The sequence below is a fragment of the Alexandromys fortis genome, unplaced genomic scaffold (genome assembly GCF_014885135.2).
Source record: "Alexandromys fortis isolate MF-2015 unplaced genomic scaffold, M_Fortis_MF-2015_v1.1 scaffold_29, whole genome shotgun sequence".
NCBI lineage: Eukaryota > Metazoa > Chordata > Mammalia > Rodentia > Cricetidae > Alexandromys > Alexandromys fortis.
This window is the reverse complement of record NW_026067891.1, coordinates 12,085,343-12,100,296: the sequence shown is the minus strand read 5'-3', so window position 1 is coordinate 12,100,296 and position 14,954 is coordinate 12,085,343. Positions and strand designations below refer to the sequence as shown.

Here is a 14,954-nt window from a genome sequence, read left to right as displayed (position 1 = left end):
AGGGTTGGGGTTGGGGGGGGGGGGGGGGGGGGGGGGGGGGGGGGGGGGGGGGGGGAGGTGGGGGGGGGAACTTAACTGAATACTGGGAGAAAGAAGGCAGGGTGAGGGAGAAGCCATGTAGCCCTACCAGAGACAGATGCTGGAAGTCTACCCAGTAAGCCACAGCCACATGGTGATATACAGATTAATAGAAATGGATTAAATTAATATGTAAGAGCTAGCTGATAAGAAGTTAGATCGAATAAGCCAAGCAGTGACTTAATTAATAGTTTCTGTGTGGTATTTCAGGAGTCTGGGCAGCCAGGAAACAAATAAGTGGCCTCCTACAACATTTAAGAAGATGGAGATGCCAACTAACTACCCTGACTTACTGATGAATGTATCAAATCATCACACTGTACTCCTTAAAGATATGTAATTACATGTCAATAAAAATCATGAGGTGATACAAGAGTTCATCAGAATTAAAATCTTGCCTCACCTCAGCAATGAGACCAGCTTTAGGGGCAGCCATGGCCACACTTTGCTGGAGGTGTGGTATTCTATAGGAATAAATAAACTGCTAATTGCAGTGCCACCACCACAGATTGAGTGTAGAGTGAGGATGTCCAAAGACTTTCAGTGCCTTGTCTGCAGTTCATGTGTTGATTTTTAAAAAGCATTTCCTAGTCATATGGCCATATCTTGTGGCCTCCTTGTCCCAGTAAACTAGTAGCAGGAAATAAGGCATTTCTCCCCCTTAGTCTCTATACACCCCCTTTCTGACTAAGGGTTTACTTTTCCTTGATATAGCATCCCACTGTCACTCTCCTCTGAGCTACTCTTGAAGTTTCCCTGGAAAGGCTATTTATTCCAGCCCTGGCCTTAAGGGCCCAGGGGAGACAGTCATAGGACTTTATGGTGTACCTTTCACAGGAAACTTCTTCCTCCTGGTGGCTGGTTTGGTTCCTATCCGCTGTAGTCTGTATCTGGAAAGGCCCCCAAAGGCCCCTGTGTTGAAGGCTTGGTCTTCAGCTGATGGCACTATTGGGAGATGGTGGAATCTTGATAAGGTAGGGCCTGGTAGAAAGAAGGGAAACCATTGAGGCATGCTCTTAAAGGGAATACTCGGACTCTGGCCTCGTCTTTAATCACATACTCTTACCACGGTAACAGGTCAAAACAGCAACAGGACAATGGACTAGATTAAAACATTCAAAATCAATCTTTTTAAGTTGATCTAAGGTCATAGCAACCAACTGAAAGTATCCAGATGTCCCTTTAACGGGAAGCTTGTTTATGTGGGCAGACACCCTTGTGGCTCTGTATCACAATCAGTTTCTTACTAAGAAAGCCATGATCTGATTAGATGAATGAGGTTCAATTGTGGCCCAGAGGAGACAGCACAACAAAGCGCACAAAACAGAAACTTGATTATTCAGAAGTCTATGAGAGAAGTCAAGACTGATGGGAAGTCCAGAGAGCAGGATGCTCAGTCAGGGTAGAGAGAACAGGAAGGATCTGAGGAACTAACGCCCTTACTGGCATTCAGGTTACCTCAAGGTTTTTGCTAAGTGGATTTCAAGCTCTAAAGTTCACACTGAGACCGTGACTACCATGAGCATCTACACAGTACATGCAGGGTACAGGGCCAACTGAGGCCTATCTTGTCATCCCACGTGAAGGGAGGTCACAGAAAGAAGTCATGTAGCACAGACAACTAACTAGATAAACTATACTGAGACACTAGAAGTAGGTGAAAAACAGTAATTGCATCAAGGGTGACTGACTACATTCTGCTTCTGGTATGAGAAATTACAAACTACCTTTAAAATGGATGCCAGGACAACATAAGTTAGAATTTACTATAGGAAGCCTCTATCAGTCTAGGTCCCAAGTTCCATTTGGGAGATGGCAAGAAAAGACAAAGGGGAAGAAAGCTAGGCCAAAAAAAATAGCAGCAATGCCTTTATTTTGCAGAAGGAATGCAGGCACAGAAAGATGAAACAAGTTCTCCAAACCCCAGTTAAGTGTCTTAACTGGCTTCCAGTGTTATTTAGTACATTCCCAGGCTGGGTAACCCACCATCCCAGTCAGCTCCCCCACAGTTGTGTCATCCCACTCAGCAGGGCTGAACCAATGCTATAGAACAAGAAAAAAATAGGTTGAAACTCAGTCTATATAACCCTGTAACACATAACCCTCCAGTGTCTGTCTCCCAAATGCTAAGATTACAGTAATGAACCACCAGGCACCACAAGAACAAGGTATTTTGTACAGAGCAAGTGGAGGCTACACTAGCCTCACCATGGCTGTTGGGTTACCTAGTCTATATAAGCCAATTTAGTAAGTATAATAAATCCCCTTTGCCACCCAAATACCATCAGTTCTGTTCTAGAGCACTGCTTCTTAACTTTCCAAATGCTCCGACCCTTTAAATACAGTTCATGTTGTAATGACCTCCAACCATAGTTATTTTTGCTATTTGATAACTAATTTTTTGCTACTGTTATGAATTACGTGAATGTCTGTTTAGGCAACCCCTTGTGAAAGAGTCACAACTCACAGACCGACAACTATTCTAGAGAACCCGGAATATACCAGACTTTAATTCAGCTTCTGTAACTGGGCTGTAACGTGGGACCCTATAGCACCAAAGATGATGTAAAACTTGTTCAACCCATCTATGCACGACAGTATGGTAAAGACATTGTGAACCCAGGAACCAGGATGTTGGCGTTGAGTGCTGGAATAATTTCCTTATTTATAAAAAGGTGTGCGGCACAATATGATTTTTATAAATCATCAGAAGTCTTACGCTATATAGGATGCTGCATATGCTATTTCGCCCTGCTGCCTACTGCCCAGGCCTGATTCTCCAGGCTTCCTGGGGATTCTGAGGCACCAGCAACTAGCTGAGTAGTGATCAAACATGCTCGGCGCTGGCTGGTTGGCAAGTTTGGCTGCTGTTTACTGGCAGCAGAAGCACTTTCCTCTGAACTACAAGTACAAACAACATTTATGGGGTATTAGTTCTCCGTGCTGTGTGGCAGGAATTTCCTATTCTGAAGCTGGCATTATTCCGGTGCCACTGAGACAGCTGGGAATTCCACTCCAGGTCCTTCAAAGGACAAGAAACAGAAATGCTGTTTTAGCTACCGCCTCTAAAAAGTCAGATGAAAAATCTTCCTCTGAGTGTTCTTTGGCAGTCAGCTTTCCAGATATTCTGTTGGTCAGACATGGGCACATTGTTATCTGAAGTCTGGTACAGAGCCTCAGGAGATTCCAGCTTGTGCCACTTGCTACAAAATGCCTAAAGCAGGCAAGGCAGGTCATGGCACCTGGAAGTAGTTTCCAAATCTGATATTTTTTCCTTAGTTCTTTGAGGCAGGGACTTGAAATGTACCATTGGTTTTCCTGGAACTTGATATGTAGACCAGGGTAGCTCAAACTCATAAAGATCCAATTGGCTCTGCCTCCTGAGTTTTGGAAATGAAGGCTACCATGTTGGACCCAAACCTGATTCTGCCACTCAGTCTTGCTATACAGATCACGCTGCCCTTGAATTCAATCCTCCTGCATCAGCCTCTCAGATGGATTTGTGTATTACAACACACCTGACTCACTCATGTTTCCTGTAGACAAAACAAAACAAACAAACAAACAAACAAACAAACAGAAAAAACCGTGACAGAATAACAACTTTATTTATGAAGATGTAGAGGCACTCCAAACCCCAGGGAAACTGTTCCCTGTTCATACCTCAAACTTCCACTGGAGTAGAAAAGAGTGTTACACTCTTAAACCATGCTGCAAGCATTTTTTTCCCCCCATTTACTATGTAGTTTGTCTCTCTTGGGTTGTAACTCAGGAATCTCAAGTCTCTCTTTACACACCATTTCTTGGGCTATTTGCACCCCACTTCAGTGCTTCTTTGGGGAGAGATACGAACAAGACCCTTTTATTAGAACCTTTAAGTACTACATTCTCTGAGTACTGAAGGAAGAAGTTGGCAAAGGAAGGCATTTAGAGAAATTAGGAATGAGCAAATTAAAGCCTCCAACGTAAGAGATTAATCCATGGTTGAAACAGCAAGTTGATTTTTTTTTATAAGCACCATGCATTTTCATGTACAAAAATAAATTTTTTAAAACAGCCTGTTACATAGCTCTGGTGGTACTAAAACTTTCTATGTAGGACCAAGCTGGCTTGAACTAAGAGATCTACCTGCCTTTGACTCCCCAGTGCTGGGATTGGAGGCCTGATCTAACAAATTGTAGTGCTTAGCAAGACCACCAAGATATTTCTCTCAAATGATTGTTAGCCAAACAAAGACGAAGAGAACACATCAATAGTCTGTTTTAAACTGAAAACAACAGGAAGGAATTCCTATGTACTAGATCATGACAGGGATGCATCCCGGGATTACAGGTGATTGTCGAGAATGGGGAAAGTGGCTGCTTGTACATGAGAACTTCTGACACAGCAGCAACTCCATAGCCCCCAGAGTAACATACAGTGGCAACACGGGTCCACGATAAGGTATATGTGAAAACACAGATTACAGAAGCACATACTGAATGCAAATTAGAAATACACCAAATTCCAAGACACACTACATGTAAGACTGTTCCCATACAAAAGGTTCACAAATGGAACTGTACAATGTTACAATGTGCAGTGTTAAGATAAACGCTGTAAACAAAGCATTCAAATATGAAAAGATGACATGTAAACAACATATAATTACTGAGGACTTTTAGGTAAGGTTTTCAGAAAACCCAGGAAGAGACTTTATATTACAAAATGGTCCATATCGCCCAAAAATGTCTTTTGATTGAAGAGTAAAATAGTATCTGTTGGAAGCTAAAAACTGAGATACAGTGCAGGCCATTGGGAGCGGTAAAGCTTGAATTTCTGCAATTTTCCTCCAAGTCAAATGATTGGAGTTCTCGTAGCACAGGAAGAGGTGGTAGCTCTCCACAGGAGCACACTTGGGGTTGACCTTGGGGACATTCCATGCCAGGGCAATGCCTGGGGGCTTCAACACCCTCTTCACTCTCAGCTCAGGCTTTTGGGGAGGAAGAGTGTCTTGGATTTTGTTTGCCATCTCAGAGAGTGGTGGTGACGGCTCTGGAAGAGGTGGCAGGTGTTCAAATGAATCAAAACCCTACAAATACATTTGCAAGAAAGTTCACGGAGATCATTTGGTGAATACAGACAAAAGCGGTAATACTCAGGTGTACAAATCTACTTCTCATTCTTCAATCCTTCATCAAAGCAATGAAAGGTTATTTCAAAAAAAAAAATGAAGCTGTATTAATGTTTTGTGTGTATGTGCTGGTACATCTGTCCATGTATACACACATGTGGGGAGGTCAGAGGACAATCTCTCATGCTATATTCCATCAGGCTAGTCTGTCAGGACAGCAAACTCCAGGAATCCACTTGTTTCTGCCTTCCCAGCTCTGGGATTGACTATATGTGAGTGCCACCTAGCGTGGCTTATTTAATTTTTCAGCACTGGTTATAGGACCAAACTCAGGTCTTGATGTTTGCAGTGTACTTTAATGACGGAGTCATCTCCTGGCCTCTAGATCCAATCATTCAAAACAGGTCCTTTTGGAGCTGAGATTTGTTCTGAATGATCCTAGGAACTGGACCCAGCACTCTGCACATACTAGGTAAATGCTTTACCTCTGAGCCACATTCCAAGCTGAGAGTAGAATAATTTCTACACTGTAAAATATTACTAATCCATAATAAAGGAGGTATCAGGCATTCAGGATCATATCATTTTAACATTGTGTTTCCAAACATAGTAATTTCTCCTAACAACCTCATCAACAATGGACATTACTCCTAAAATAAATGAAAAACTATGTTATCATTTCTATAGCTTTTGAAAATTGCTAACTGAACTCTTATTATTATGTAGGGGGTTCAAAAGAGCACTTTATGAGAAGCCATCAAGGTGTTCCTAAGCTGAAATGTGGCTCAGATGCTTCCAGAGTAAAACAGATAAACCCACTCTGCTGGATGAACATCCTTTACACAGCATTTCAGATTAGTACCTCATCTCCATTTTCTGCCACTGGGATTATTTCGTTTGATCTTAAAACAGCTTTCGAAGATGACTTCAGGGTGAATGCTGGGTTTTCTGTGAACAAGACAGTATAATTTAGAGCTGGGAGTGTTTCTCAGTGAAAAAGCACTTGTCTACCATAAATGAGAAGGCCCCACACTACAAGAAAATAAAAGTAAGTAAAATTTACCTGGAACAAATTCCACGGTGTTTAAGCAGTTTTACACCTTGGGTAGTAAATACACTTACAAGTATGATATTCGTATAAATATACAGTTGAGAAAATACATAAAATTTTCATTAAGGTGACAAAAATTTCCTCTAAAAGTAAATCCTTTATATGCACCAGAAATTTGGTATTTTGGAGAGGGATTCAGGAGATAAGAGGTAGTTTCCTGTTAGATCAGGACATCTAAAAACACTAAGCTACTTATACACACACATGGATATGTAACATACACAAGCTGAGGAATTTCAAAAGTCACACAAGTACTCTCTCCTGAGGTATACATTCACATGGAAGAAATTAAACAAAAGATTAAAGAGGAGAGGAGAGGAGAGGAAGGAAAGACATGGTAAAAGAAGAAAAAAAGAGGTGGGGAGGGTAGAGAAGCTATGGTGGGAGGGAGGGAAAGGTGTACAAAGGTTTGGCAAATGGCTTTAAACAGCTAAGTAGAGAACACATGGAGGAGATGAAAATGCGTGGATAACACTGGAAAGTACAAAGACTAGATTAGTAATGACCAGTCAATACCTCCTGCAATGATTTGTCTATATTTTTAATATATAAATATCTTACAATTTTGTCCATTTTTCCGGTCTGTCTTACATTTTTATAGTCCCCCCCCACTTTTTGCGTGTGTGTGTGTGTGTGTGTGTGTGTGTGTGTGTGTGTGTCTGTCTGTTTTGAGACAAAGTCTCACTATATAGCTCTTGCTGCCTCTGTCTCCTAAGAGCCAGCAGTTCCAGGGCTACATAGAAACCCTATCTTGAAAAGATTATTTTTAGATTAGATGTATCTCAGTGACTTGACTAGCATGCATGGCCAAGGGGTCAATACCCAGCACTGCAGAAGGATCTGCTTTCTCTAGAAGTGCGCATCTACTGGATCAGGCAAACACAGGGTTATTGTGTCATATACTGGTTGCATATATAGACATTTTGTTTCTTGATTGTTATGGCATATAAATAAGTAATCTACATATTTATCAGCTGGTAGACTTCTAAATAAAGCTGTTATGAGAAATTATGTTTTAACTGTGTATAGTTGAATGTGGTTAGCTACAGTCCCAGGATTTGGGAAACTGAGGTAAAATTGCAAGTTAAGGGGCAGATTAGATACTTAATGAGAGCCTGTCAAATGAAGTATGTTTGAATGTGGGTTTTCTTTTCTCTTGGAGAAATAAATGGAAGAGAAAAACTTACTAAAACAAGGTAAGTAATATTTTAAGAAACTGCCATGTTAAGTTGTTTAGCCATTTTAAATACCTATTAACATAGAATCCTAAATTGATACATGCCCTCACCAACATCACACCTGTTCATTTTGCTTATTCTGTTGGATACACAATAAATCTCATTATGGCTTTACTTTCCCTACTAAGAATACTACATAGGCCATCTCTTTTGATCACTCCTTATTTCCTTATTTATATCAAAGTAAGTCTTCCTGCTTTGGAGTCAGTTTTATTTGTTGTGGAGTCTCTTGGATAAGTATTGAAGATGGCATTTTATTGCCACAACTAGTTTATTATTCTTCAAGTATTCCTGAAATATTACCATATCCATCCTTATTGTACCACAATCTGGTTAACACTTTTTAATATGGAATCACTTTTCTTTCAGTTGTTATCTGATTCCTTCAATGAACTTCCTTTAGGGCTAGGGAGATGATTCTGTGGCTAGCATGTTTGCTATGCAAGCATGAAAACCTCAATCTGGATCCATAGCACCTACATAAAAACTGGGCACAAGCACCTGTAATCCAAACACTGATGATATGGCAATAGGTAGATTTACAGAGCTTGCTGAACAGTCAGTCTAGTGACACTGCCTAAAAACTGCCAACATAAATTTTTGGCCTCCATAATATTCACAGGTGTGCATGTATACACACATACACGTACAATTTCCTTTATTTCCAAAAGTGATCTGTTGGCAACAAATTTTGCTTTATCTGAAAAACCCTTAATTTTGCTTCTGTTTTTGAGACAGGGTTTCACGTGCCCAGACTGGCCTTAACTCCCAATCCTCCCTCCTGTCTCCAACGGTCAAGTGCTGGAATCACTGGTGCTCACCATTACTGTTTAACTTCTGAAATATATATTTACTATATTAAGAATTCCAGGTCAATACTTTTTTCCTTGAAATTTCTGCAGTTCATCAGTTACCTATATGACAGGGCAAAGGTTCCTCCTTCATCTTGTCTCATTTGGAGCCATCTTTGGTTTAGCCTGAAACTGATTCTCCCTCCCCCCCCTTCTCTACTCCCACCACAAAGAGTCCTGTGGGAAAGTTTCTAACCTTGCTCTAGAAACTCAGGGTTGAAAAGCCCCAGCTAACTGGATATTTTTGGCTTCCGCTAAACTGCTTGTTTGCTTTTCCCCTGCAACTGCCAACCACGATGTAATTTTTCTATGCCCTTTGCTTAAGGCTATTCTGTGAGAATTGTTTTTACCTAGGCAGTACAGGTCAGCTTAATACAAATGTTCAGTTTGATGGTCATGCTAAGTGGCCTTTGGTTCTCTACTCCACAATATTTTCCTTAGACATCGTGCCACTATAGCACATCAAGTCACCAAAACAATCCTTCCGTATCTTGCTTTTTGCTGCATCAGTGTTGGCCTTTGTGGCTGCCCCCAGCTCCCTTTCATTCTGATCTTACATGCCTTTCATAGTTTTCTTGAGGTCTTTTTTTGCTCATATAGGTTATGTCTTGAAAATCTGAAAATCTATGTTTGGGTTTGTTTTTCTTTGCATAGTCCAAAGAATCATAAATCGTGCCAAAGCCATCAGTCTTTCTGCCACCAAAGTGAGTTCTGAATCCAAATAAGCACAAAGATAATAACACCTGATGTGGTTTTATACATTTTAGTTTTCTTTCCTGGATTTTTGTTCAGTTCTGTTGTTCAGTCCTGTTACTTGCGCTGAAGAAGATAGTAGGTCATAAACTTCCTGATCTAGATAGTCTCACTCATGATGGCAGTGATTCTCTTTCTCCAGCCTTTCTTTAATGATGTGATTCAACTATCTTTTGGCTTAAATGGTTCCAGCTGAGAATTCTGTGAAACCTTTGTTCTTTCTACTTTTCTTGCATCATTTTTTCTTTAAAGTATGGGAACTTCATTCATTTGCATATACTATCCTTTGTACAGAGACCATGCTAATCAATTTTGCATTGGTTCAATGCTAACAAATGTAATTTTTTCACTTGTTATCAAGAAAATGATTATGTGCTGGTAAAGTATTCTTAGTTTTGATTCTCTTTGAAGAGGATTGAATTTCTTGGCTGTGTGGATTATACTTCTCGGTATTCAGAATGAGACTGTATGACTAACTTCCAATACTAGAAAATTATATATCTTTTGGTTCAAATGGAAGAAACAGCATTCTTCATTTTCATATCATGTACGAATAACATTCCTCTATTCCTGATTCTAGGTACTTCCTCTCAGGCACTATTGTTACGGTTAAGAAAAATGTGTGCTACAGGGAGATGGAGCGACTCAGAGTAGTCCCAGAAATGTCAAGAGACATCTATACCTAGGCTATTATTTAACCACAAAAAGGATTACTGATACAAAAAATATAAATAACCTGCTAAAGAACCATATTGAAAGAATCCAATTTCAGCCGGGCAGTGGTGGCGCACGCCTTTAATCCCAGCACTTGGGAGGCAGAGACAGGCGGATCTCTGTGAGCTCGAGGCCAGCCTGGTCTACAAGAGCTAGTTCCAGTAGTTCCAGGACAGGAACCAAAATCTACGGAGAAACCCTGTCTCGAAAAATCAAAAAAAAAAGAATCCAATTTCAGAAGAATGTTTATTGCATAATCACACTGAAATTACCTAATCAAAGAAAAGAAAGCAAATTAATGGTTGCCAGGGCTTGGGGACTGAGATAGTCATGTGTGTGCCTTTAAAAGAGTAGTACAAGGCAGCCTTGCAATGACAGAACAATCTGTAAATTCTGGTACAGTCACACAAACCCATATACGTTTTCTCAGAAAGGAAGATGCAAATGTAACCTTTACCTATGCTGTTGCTGGACAGGCCATCTCTTGTCAAGTCAATAACAAAATCAGGTTTCTTCTCTTCAGCCTGAAAAATTTTGTTAAAAAAAATTGCTTAATAGCAGATTTTTTTTTTAAATATAAAAACATATTTATTTTTCAGTGCTGAGGATTGAACCTTGGTCTGGTACACATTCATGCTCAAAAGTGTATCACAAATGAGCTAGTCCAAATCCCATCTAATAGGCAGAAGCTGGCAACTCAATAGTCTCTAAATAAGTTATGGTTTAAATTAGCTCTACTAGATGAGGCATTGATAAGATACTGCAGTGTCTGAAAATATGGTTAAAAATCTCAACAAGCCAGGCAGTGCTGGTTTAAAACTTTAATTCTAGCACTCGGGAAACAGAGGCACAAAGATCTCTGTGAGTTCAAGGCCAGCCTGGTCTACAGAGTGAGTTCCAGGACAGTTAGAATAGTTACACAGAAAGACCCTTTCTCAAAAAAAACCCAAAGAATTTCAATGAATTGGTAGGTGTGCGTCATTCTGAAAAATGTAGCTGCTTTTTTTTCAGTGTGCAATTTGGACTAGAACCTGGACATGCAAACTACTCCTATATTTGTTTGTGTCACCCCCCTCCCAGGAAACTTTGCGTGCACCTAGTCAAAGAGTGGATGACAAAATTCCTTCCTCACAACATGCTGTGACACTGGACTTCCGAGAGCTCAAATATTCAGAGACAACAACTGTTACCTACCCCAACTTCAATTATGGTATTAGATGAGTTGCTGAATTTCTTTGATCTGTTTTTTCCAAATTCTGGAAGAAATGGAAAAAAACAAAACAAAACAAAACATGAATATATCCAATTAAATTTATTAAACATTTAAACATGTTCTTTACAAAACAAGACACTGAAACACAAATGATAGGGATTCTAATATACTATAAAATAAAAATAACTAAATTAATATATCCCTAAAACTGATAAGCTAGCTAAAATTTTGATTTGGGATTAAGACACACTTTCTTTCAGCAGCTTAAAGCTATACCAGTAGTTCCTGTTTTTCAAAGTCTGAAACTATGTTAGCATCTACAATTGTGATATTTTGTTATTCACAGTATCTTTAAGAGTGCCTGAGGAGCATCTTCCTGGAATGTAGAGTTCTGCACTTCTTTGGAACTCTTTAATTACCAATTGTTGAGATAAATAATTTCATATGCAGGGTGGGAGGGAATGAAAAGCCTTCAGATATTAAAATATAAACATTTCAACACAGCAAAACATGATACAAACAAAGGTAATTCTGAGTAAGAAATTATGTGCAAGCAATATAGCCATTTTTAAGTTAGAAAAAAGTTTTCTACAAAACCAGGTGTGGTGGTACATGCTTGTAATCCCAGCATCTGGAAAGCGAAGACAGAAAGATTAGAAATTCAAGGTATTCCTTACCTGCACAGAGTGTTCATATCCTGTAAATGAGATTTAACATAAACAAAAGAGCAGATACATTTTAAGATGAGCTCTACGAAAACAATCTATCTCATCTAAAAAGATTTTTTTAAATAAAACTCTAAAACTGAAAGTAACTTTAAAAATTTTAAAAAGATAATCAAGAAGAAACTTTAAATCTAAAATAGGCTATTTACTAATAGATAGAGGCAAATTACCACTACCGCTAAAGAAAGACCAGGGCAAACAAAACGGATATACATGATTTAAGTTGTAAATCATTAGAGCAATACAGAAAAGAAGCAAAAGGCTTAAGCTGATAGATTCAAAGATTAAAAGAAATGTCAATTTTATTAATGAATCATCATCGATTTTAATTAGGCATCAACAGTTTATAATCCTAGTTATAAACTAGAAGATTAGCAGACAATTTTACATCTTATTTCAAGATAATGGGGCTGGAGAGATGACTCAGGGCTTAAGTACTTGCTGCTGTTCCAGACAATCAAGAGTTCAGTTCCCAGGACCCACATCAGGTGGCTCACAACTGCTTCAACTCCAGCTCCAGGGGGATCAAGTGTCCTCTCTACCTCTCAGAGCATCACACATGAGGTATACACTCACACAAACACATATATACATAAATGAAAATAAAAACCTTTTAGATACCTGTTGAAACTGATGTAATTGGAGTTGCCAAATTGGGTTTTTCCACAGAAATTAACATAACATCATCAGTGTTACTAAAATGATAAAAAAAACAAAGAAAGCAGAAAAACTGCAGTTAACAACCAGAATTCCTCTAACTTATTATTATTTATTAATTAAATAATTATCTGCTCTTTTGTTTATGTTAAATCTCATTTACAGGATATAAAATAAAAATAAATTAATATAATTTATCAGAGGACAACTTGTGAGAATCAGTTCTCTGGGGATCTGGGATACAAACTGAGGCTGGAAAACAAGCACTTTTACTGCTGAGCTGTCAGGTCAGTCCTCATAACACACTGTAACTGAACAACTGTGGGAAAAGAGGAGATAAAATCAAACACTGAGCAAAGTCCATGTCCTATCAACTGATTTATATGATTCACAAGCTCAAGGAGGGCAGGGCAAGATGGCTCAGCAGGTCAAGCTTGATAGCCTAAATTCAATTTCTTCAACCCAAATGGTGGGAAGAGAGAACTCCTATGTGCTGTATGCTGACCTCCCCAAGTGACACAGTACACACAAACACCCACAAAAAACATTCTTTTTTAAGTACAGGGAGGGGCTGAAGAGATGGTTGAGCATTAAGAGTACTGGCTATTGTTCCAGAGGGCCTGAGCTCAATTCCCACCACCCACATGGCAGCTGGCACCTGTCTGTAACTCTGGCTCCATGGCTTCTGACATCCTCACAGACACATAAATATAGGCAAAATGCCAATGGATATAAAATAAAAATAAATTATATAAAAAAGTACAGGGAAATCCAGTAATAGATAAGTAAAACTTAGTAGGGACACTGTCACAATATTTACAATGTAATATACAACTATACCAAACACATAGGCATATGAAATACACAAATATCACATATAGTCTGTTCATAAAATACTTATAAATGAAAAAAAAAAAACCTATTAAGACCCATAAGAACACTGATTCTTAAAAGATACATGACCCTGAGGGCTGGGCATGATCCCAGTGAGGCCAGACTGGAAGAAACACAAATTATTTATATAGCTGCCACTATTTTAACACTAATTCTAAGCCCAAAGGCTATGTTTTGCTGCCATTTCAACCCTCATCATACTTTAATGACCTAAGCCTTTTAATAAGAATTTTGTTAAAAAAAAATATACAAACTGTATTAATTCAAATGAAAGCTTAGTTTTCCATAATTCAAAACTATACCATCTTATGAGATGTCTTACATTTTTAGTATCTGTATTCAGGATTTGCTTTTATTTAAATTTTATTTACCAGGGCCAGACGTGGTGGCTTATGCCTTCTTTTATCTCAGCACTCAGGAGGCAGAGGCAGGCAGATCTGAGTTTGAGGCCAGCCTGGTCTACACAGAGAAACACTGTCTCAATCCCCGCCCCCCCCAAAAAAGGGGGGCTAAAGTTTACCTTTTGAAAATTATTATTTTTATTATTATTATTTAGCAAAGATCTTCTGTAGTTTGGATTAGTCTTACTACTATGTAGCTAAGAATGACCTTGAAACCCTGAGAATATAGGCAAACACCACTTTGATCCCTGCAGTTATTCCAACGAACATTTTTTTTAAATAGGAAATTTCATTTTTTTTTAAAATAGAAAATTTTTTTTTCTCCATAAATCACCCTGACATTTTTCTTACAAACCAGAGGCTTCCACAGGTACATGTTAGCTCACACAGTGACCTATACGCCTCTCCTTATAACCATGTCCTAATCACTGCAGCACTAGCAGGTTCTGAATATAGGAAGTGAGTCTACCAACCTTGTTTCTGTATTGTAATATCATTATTCATTATTCAGTTCTTTTTCTTTTCACAAGTTTTAATAAGTTTGCTACTTTTTACAAAGTACATGCCATAGTCTTCTTAAGATTACATTAAACCTATATAACAATCAATATATAACAACATCTTAACAATGATCAGCTTTCTAAGTCATGAATGTAATACCATTTATTTAGGTCTCCCATAATTTGGAATTACTTTGTGGTCTAATTAATGTTTATGAATATTTTGGTTTACCCCTTATGTGCACTGATGGTACTTAAATAATATTGTTTCAAATTGTAATAGGTTTTTTTTTTTCAGACATACATGGTGGTACTTACCTTTAATCCTGGCACTCAGGAAGCAAGGCAGCCTGGTCTATATAACAAGTTCCAACTCAACCAGGACTATACAGTGAGACTTGTCTAAAAGCTTCCCCATGTGCATTATATATAAAACCAAAAATATATTTACCCATGCTTGTCTAATACTGGAAGTCTGTATTAGGAGGTGTGGCCTTGTTGGAGGAAGTGTGTTACTATGGAGGCTGGCTTTGAGGTCTCATATAGCCTCAGGCCATGCCCAATTTCTCAGACAACTTCCTGTCAAGATGTAGGACTCTCAGGTAGTTTTCCAGCACCATGTCTGCATACATGCCATCATGTCGCACCATGATGATAATGGACTAAACCTCTGAAAATGTAAGCCTGCCCAATTAAATGTTTTTCC

At 38.8% G+C, this 14,954-nt stretch overlaps 1 protein-coding gene across 4 annotated transcripts in view; it reads right to left on the bottom strand.

Moving 5' to 3' along the window:
- The window catches only part of Atf7ip2 (activating transcription factor 7 interacting protein 2), a 55,497-nt gene that overhangs the window by 13,516 nt on the left and 27,027 nt on the right, over positions 1 to 14,954 (bottom strand). For 2 of the 4 annotated variants that reach the window (XM_050135845.1, XM_050135851.1), the window contains 5 exons: positions 12,418 to 12,491; positions 11,053 to 11,114; positions 10,316 to 10,382; positions 6,054 to 6,139; positions 3,663 to 5,149 (listed from right to left, as the gene is read on the bottom strand). In XM_050135845.1, the coding sequence (XP_049991802.1) occupies positions 4,739 to 5,149; positions 6,054 to 6,139; positions 10,316 to 10,382; positions 11,053 to 11,114; positions 12,418 to 12,491 (700 nt within the window). In that variant the 3' untranslated portion in view covers positions 3,663 to 4,738. Of the gene's footprint in view, positions 1 to 906; positions 1,060 to 3,662; positions 5,150 to 6,053; positions 6,140 to 10,315; positions 10,383 to 11,052; positions 11,115 to 12,417; positions 12,492 to 14,954 lie in introns of those variants that run through there. The other 2 variants (XR_007590665.1, XM_050135858.1) reach the window with 2 other exon arrangements.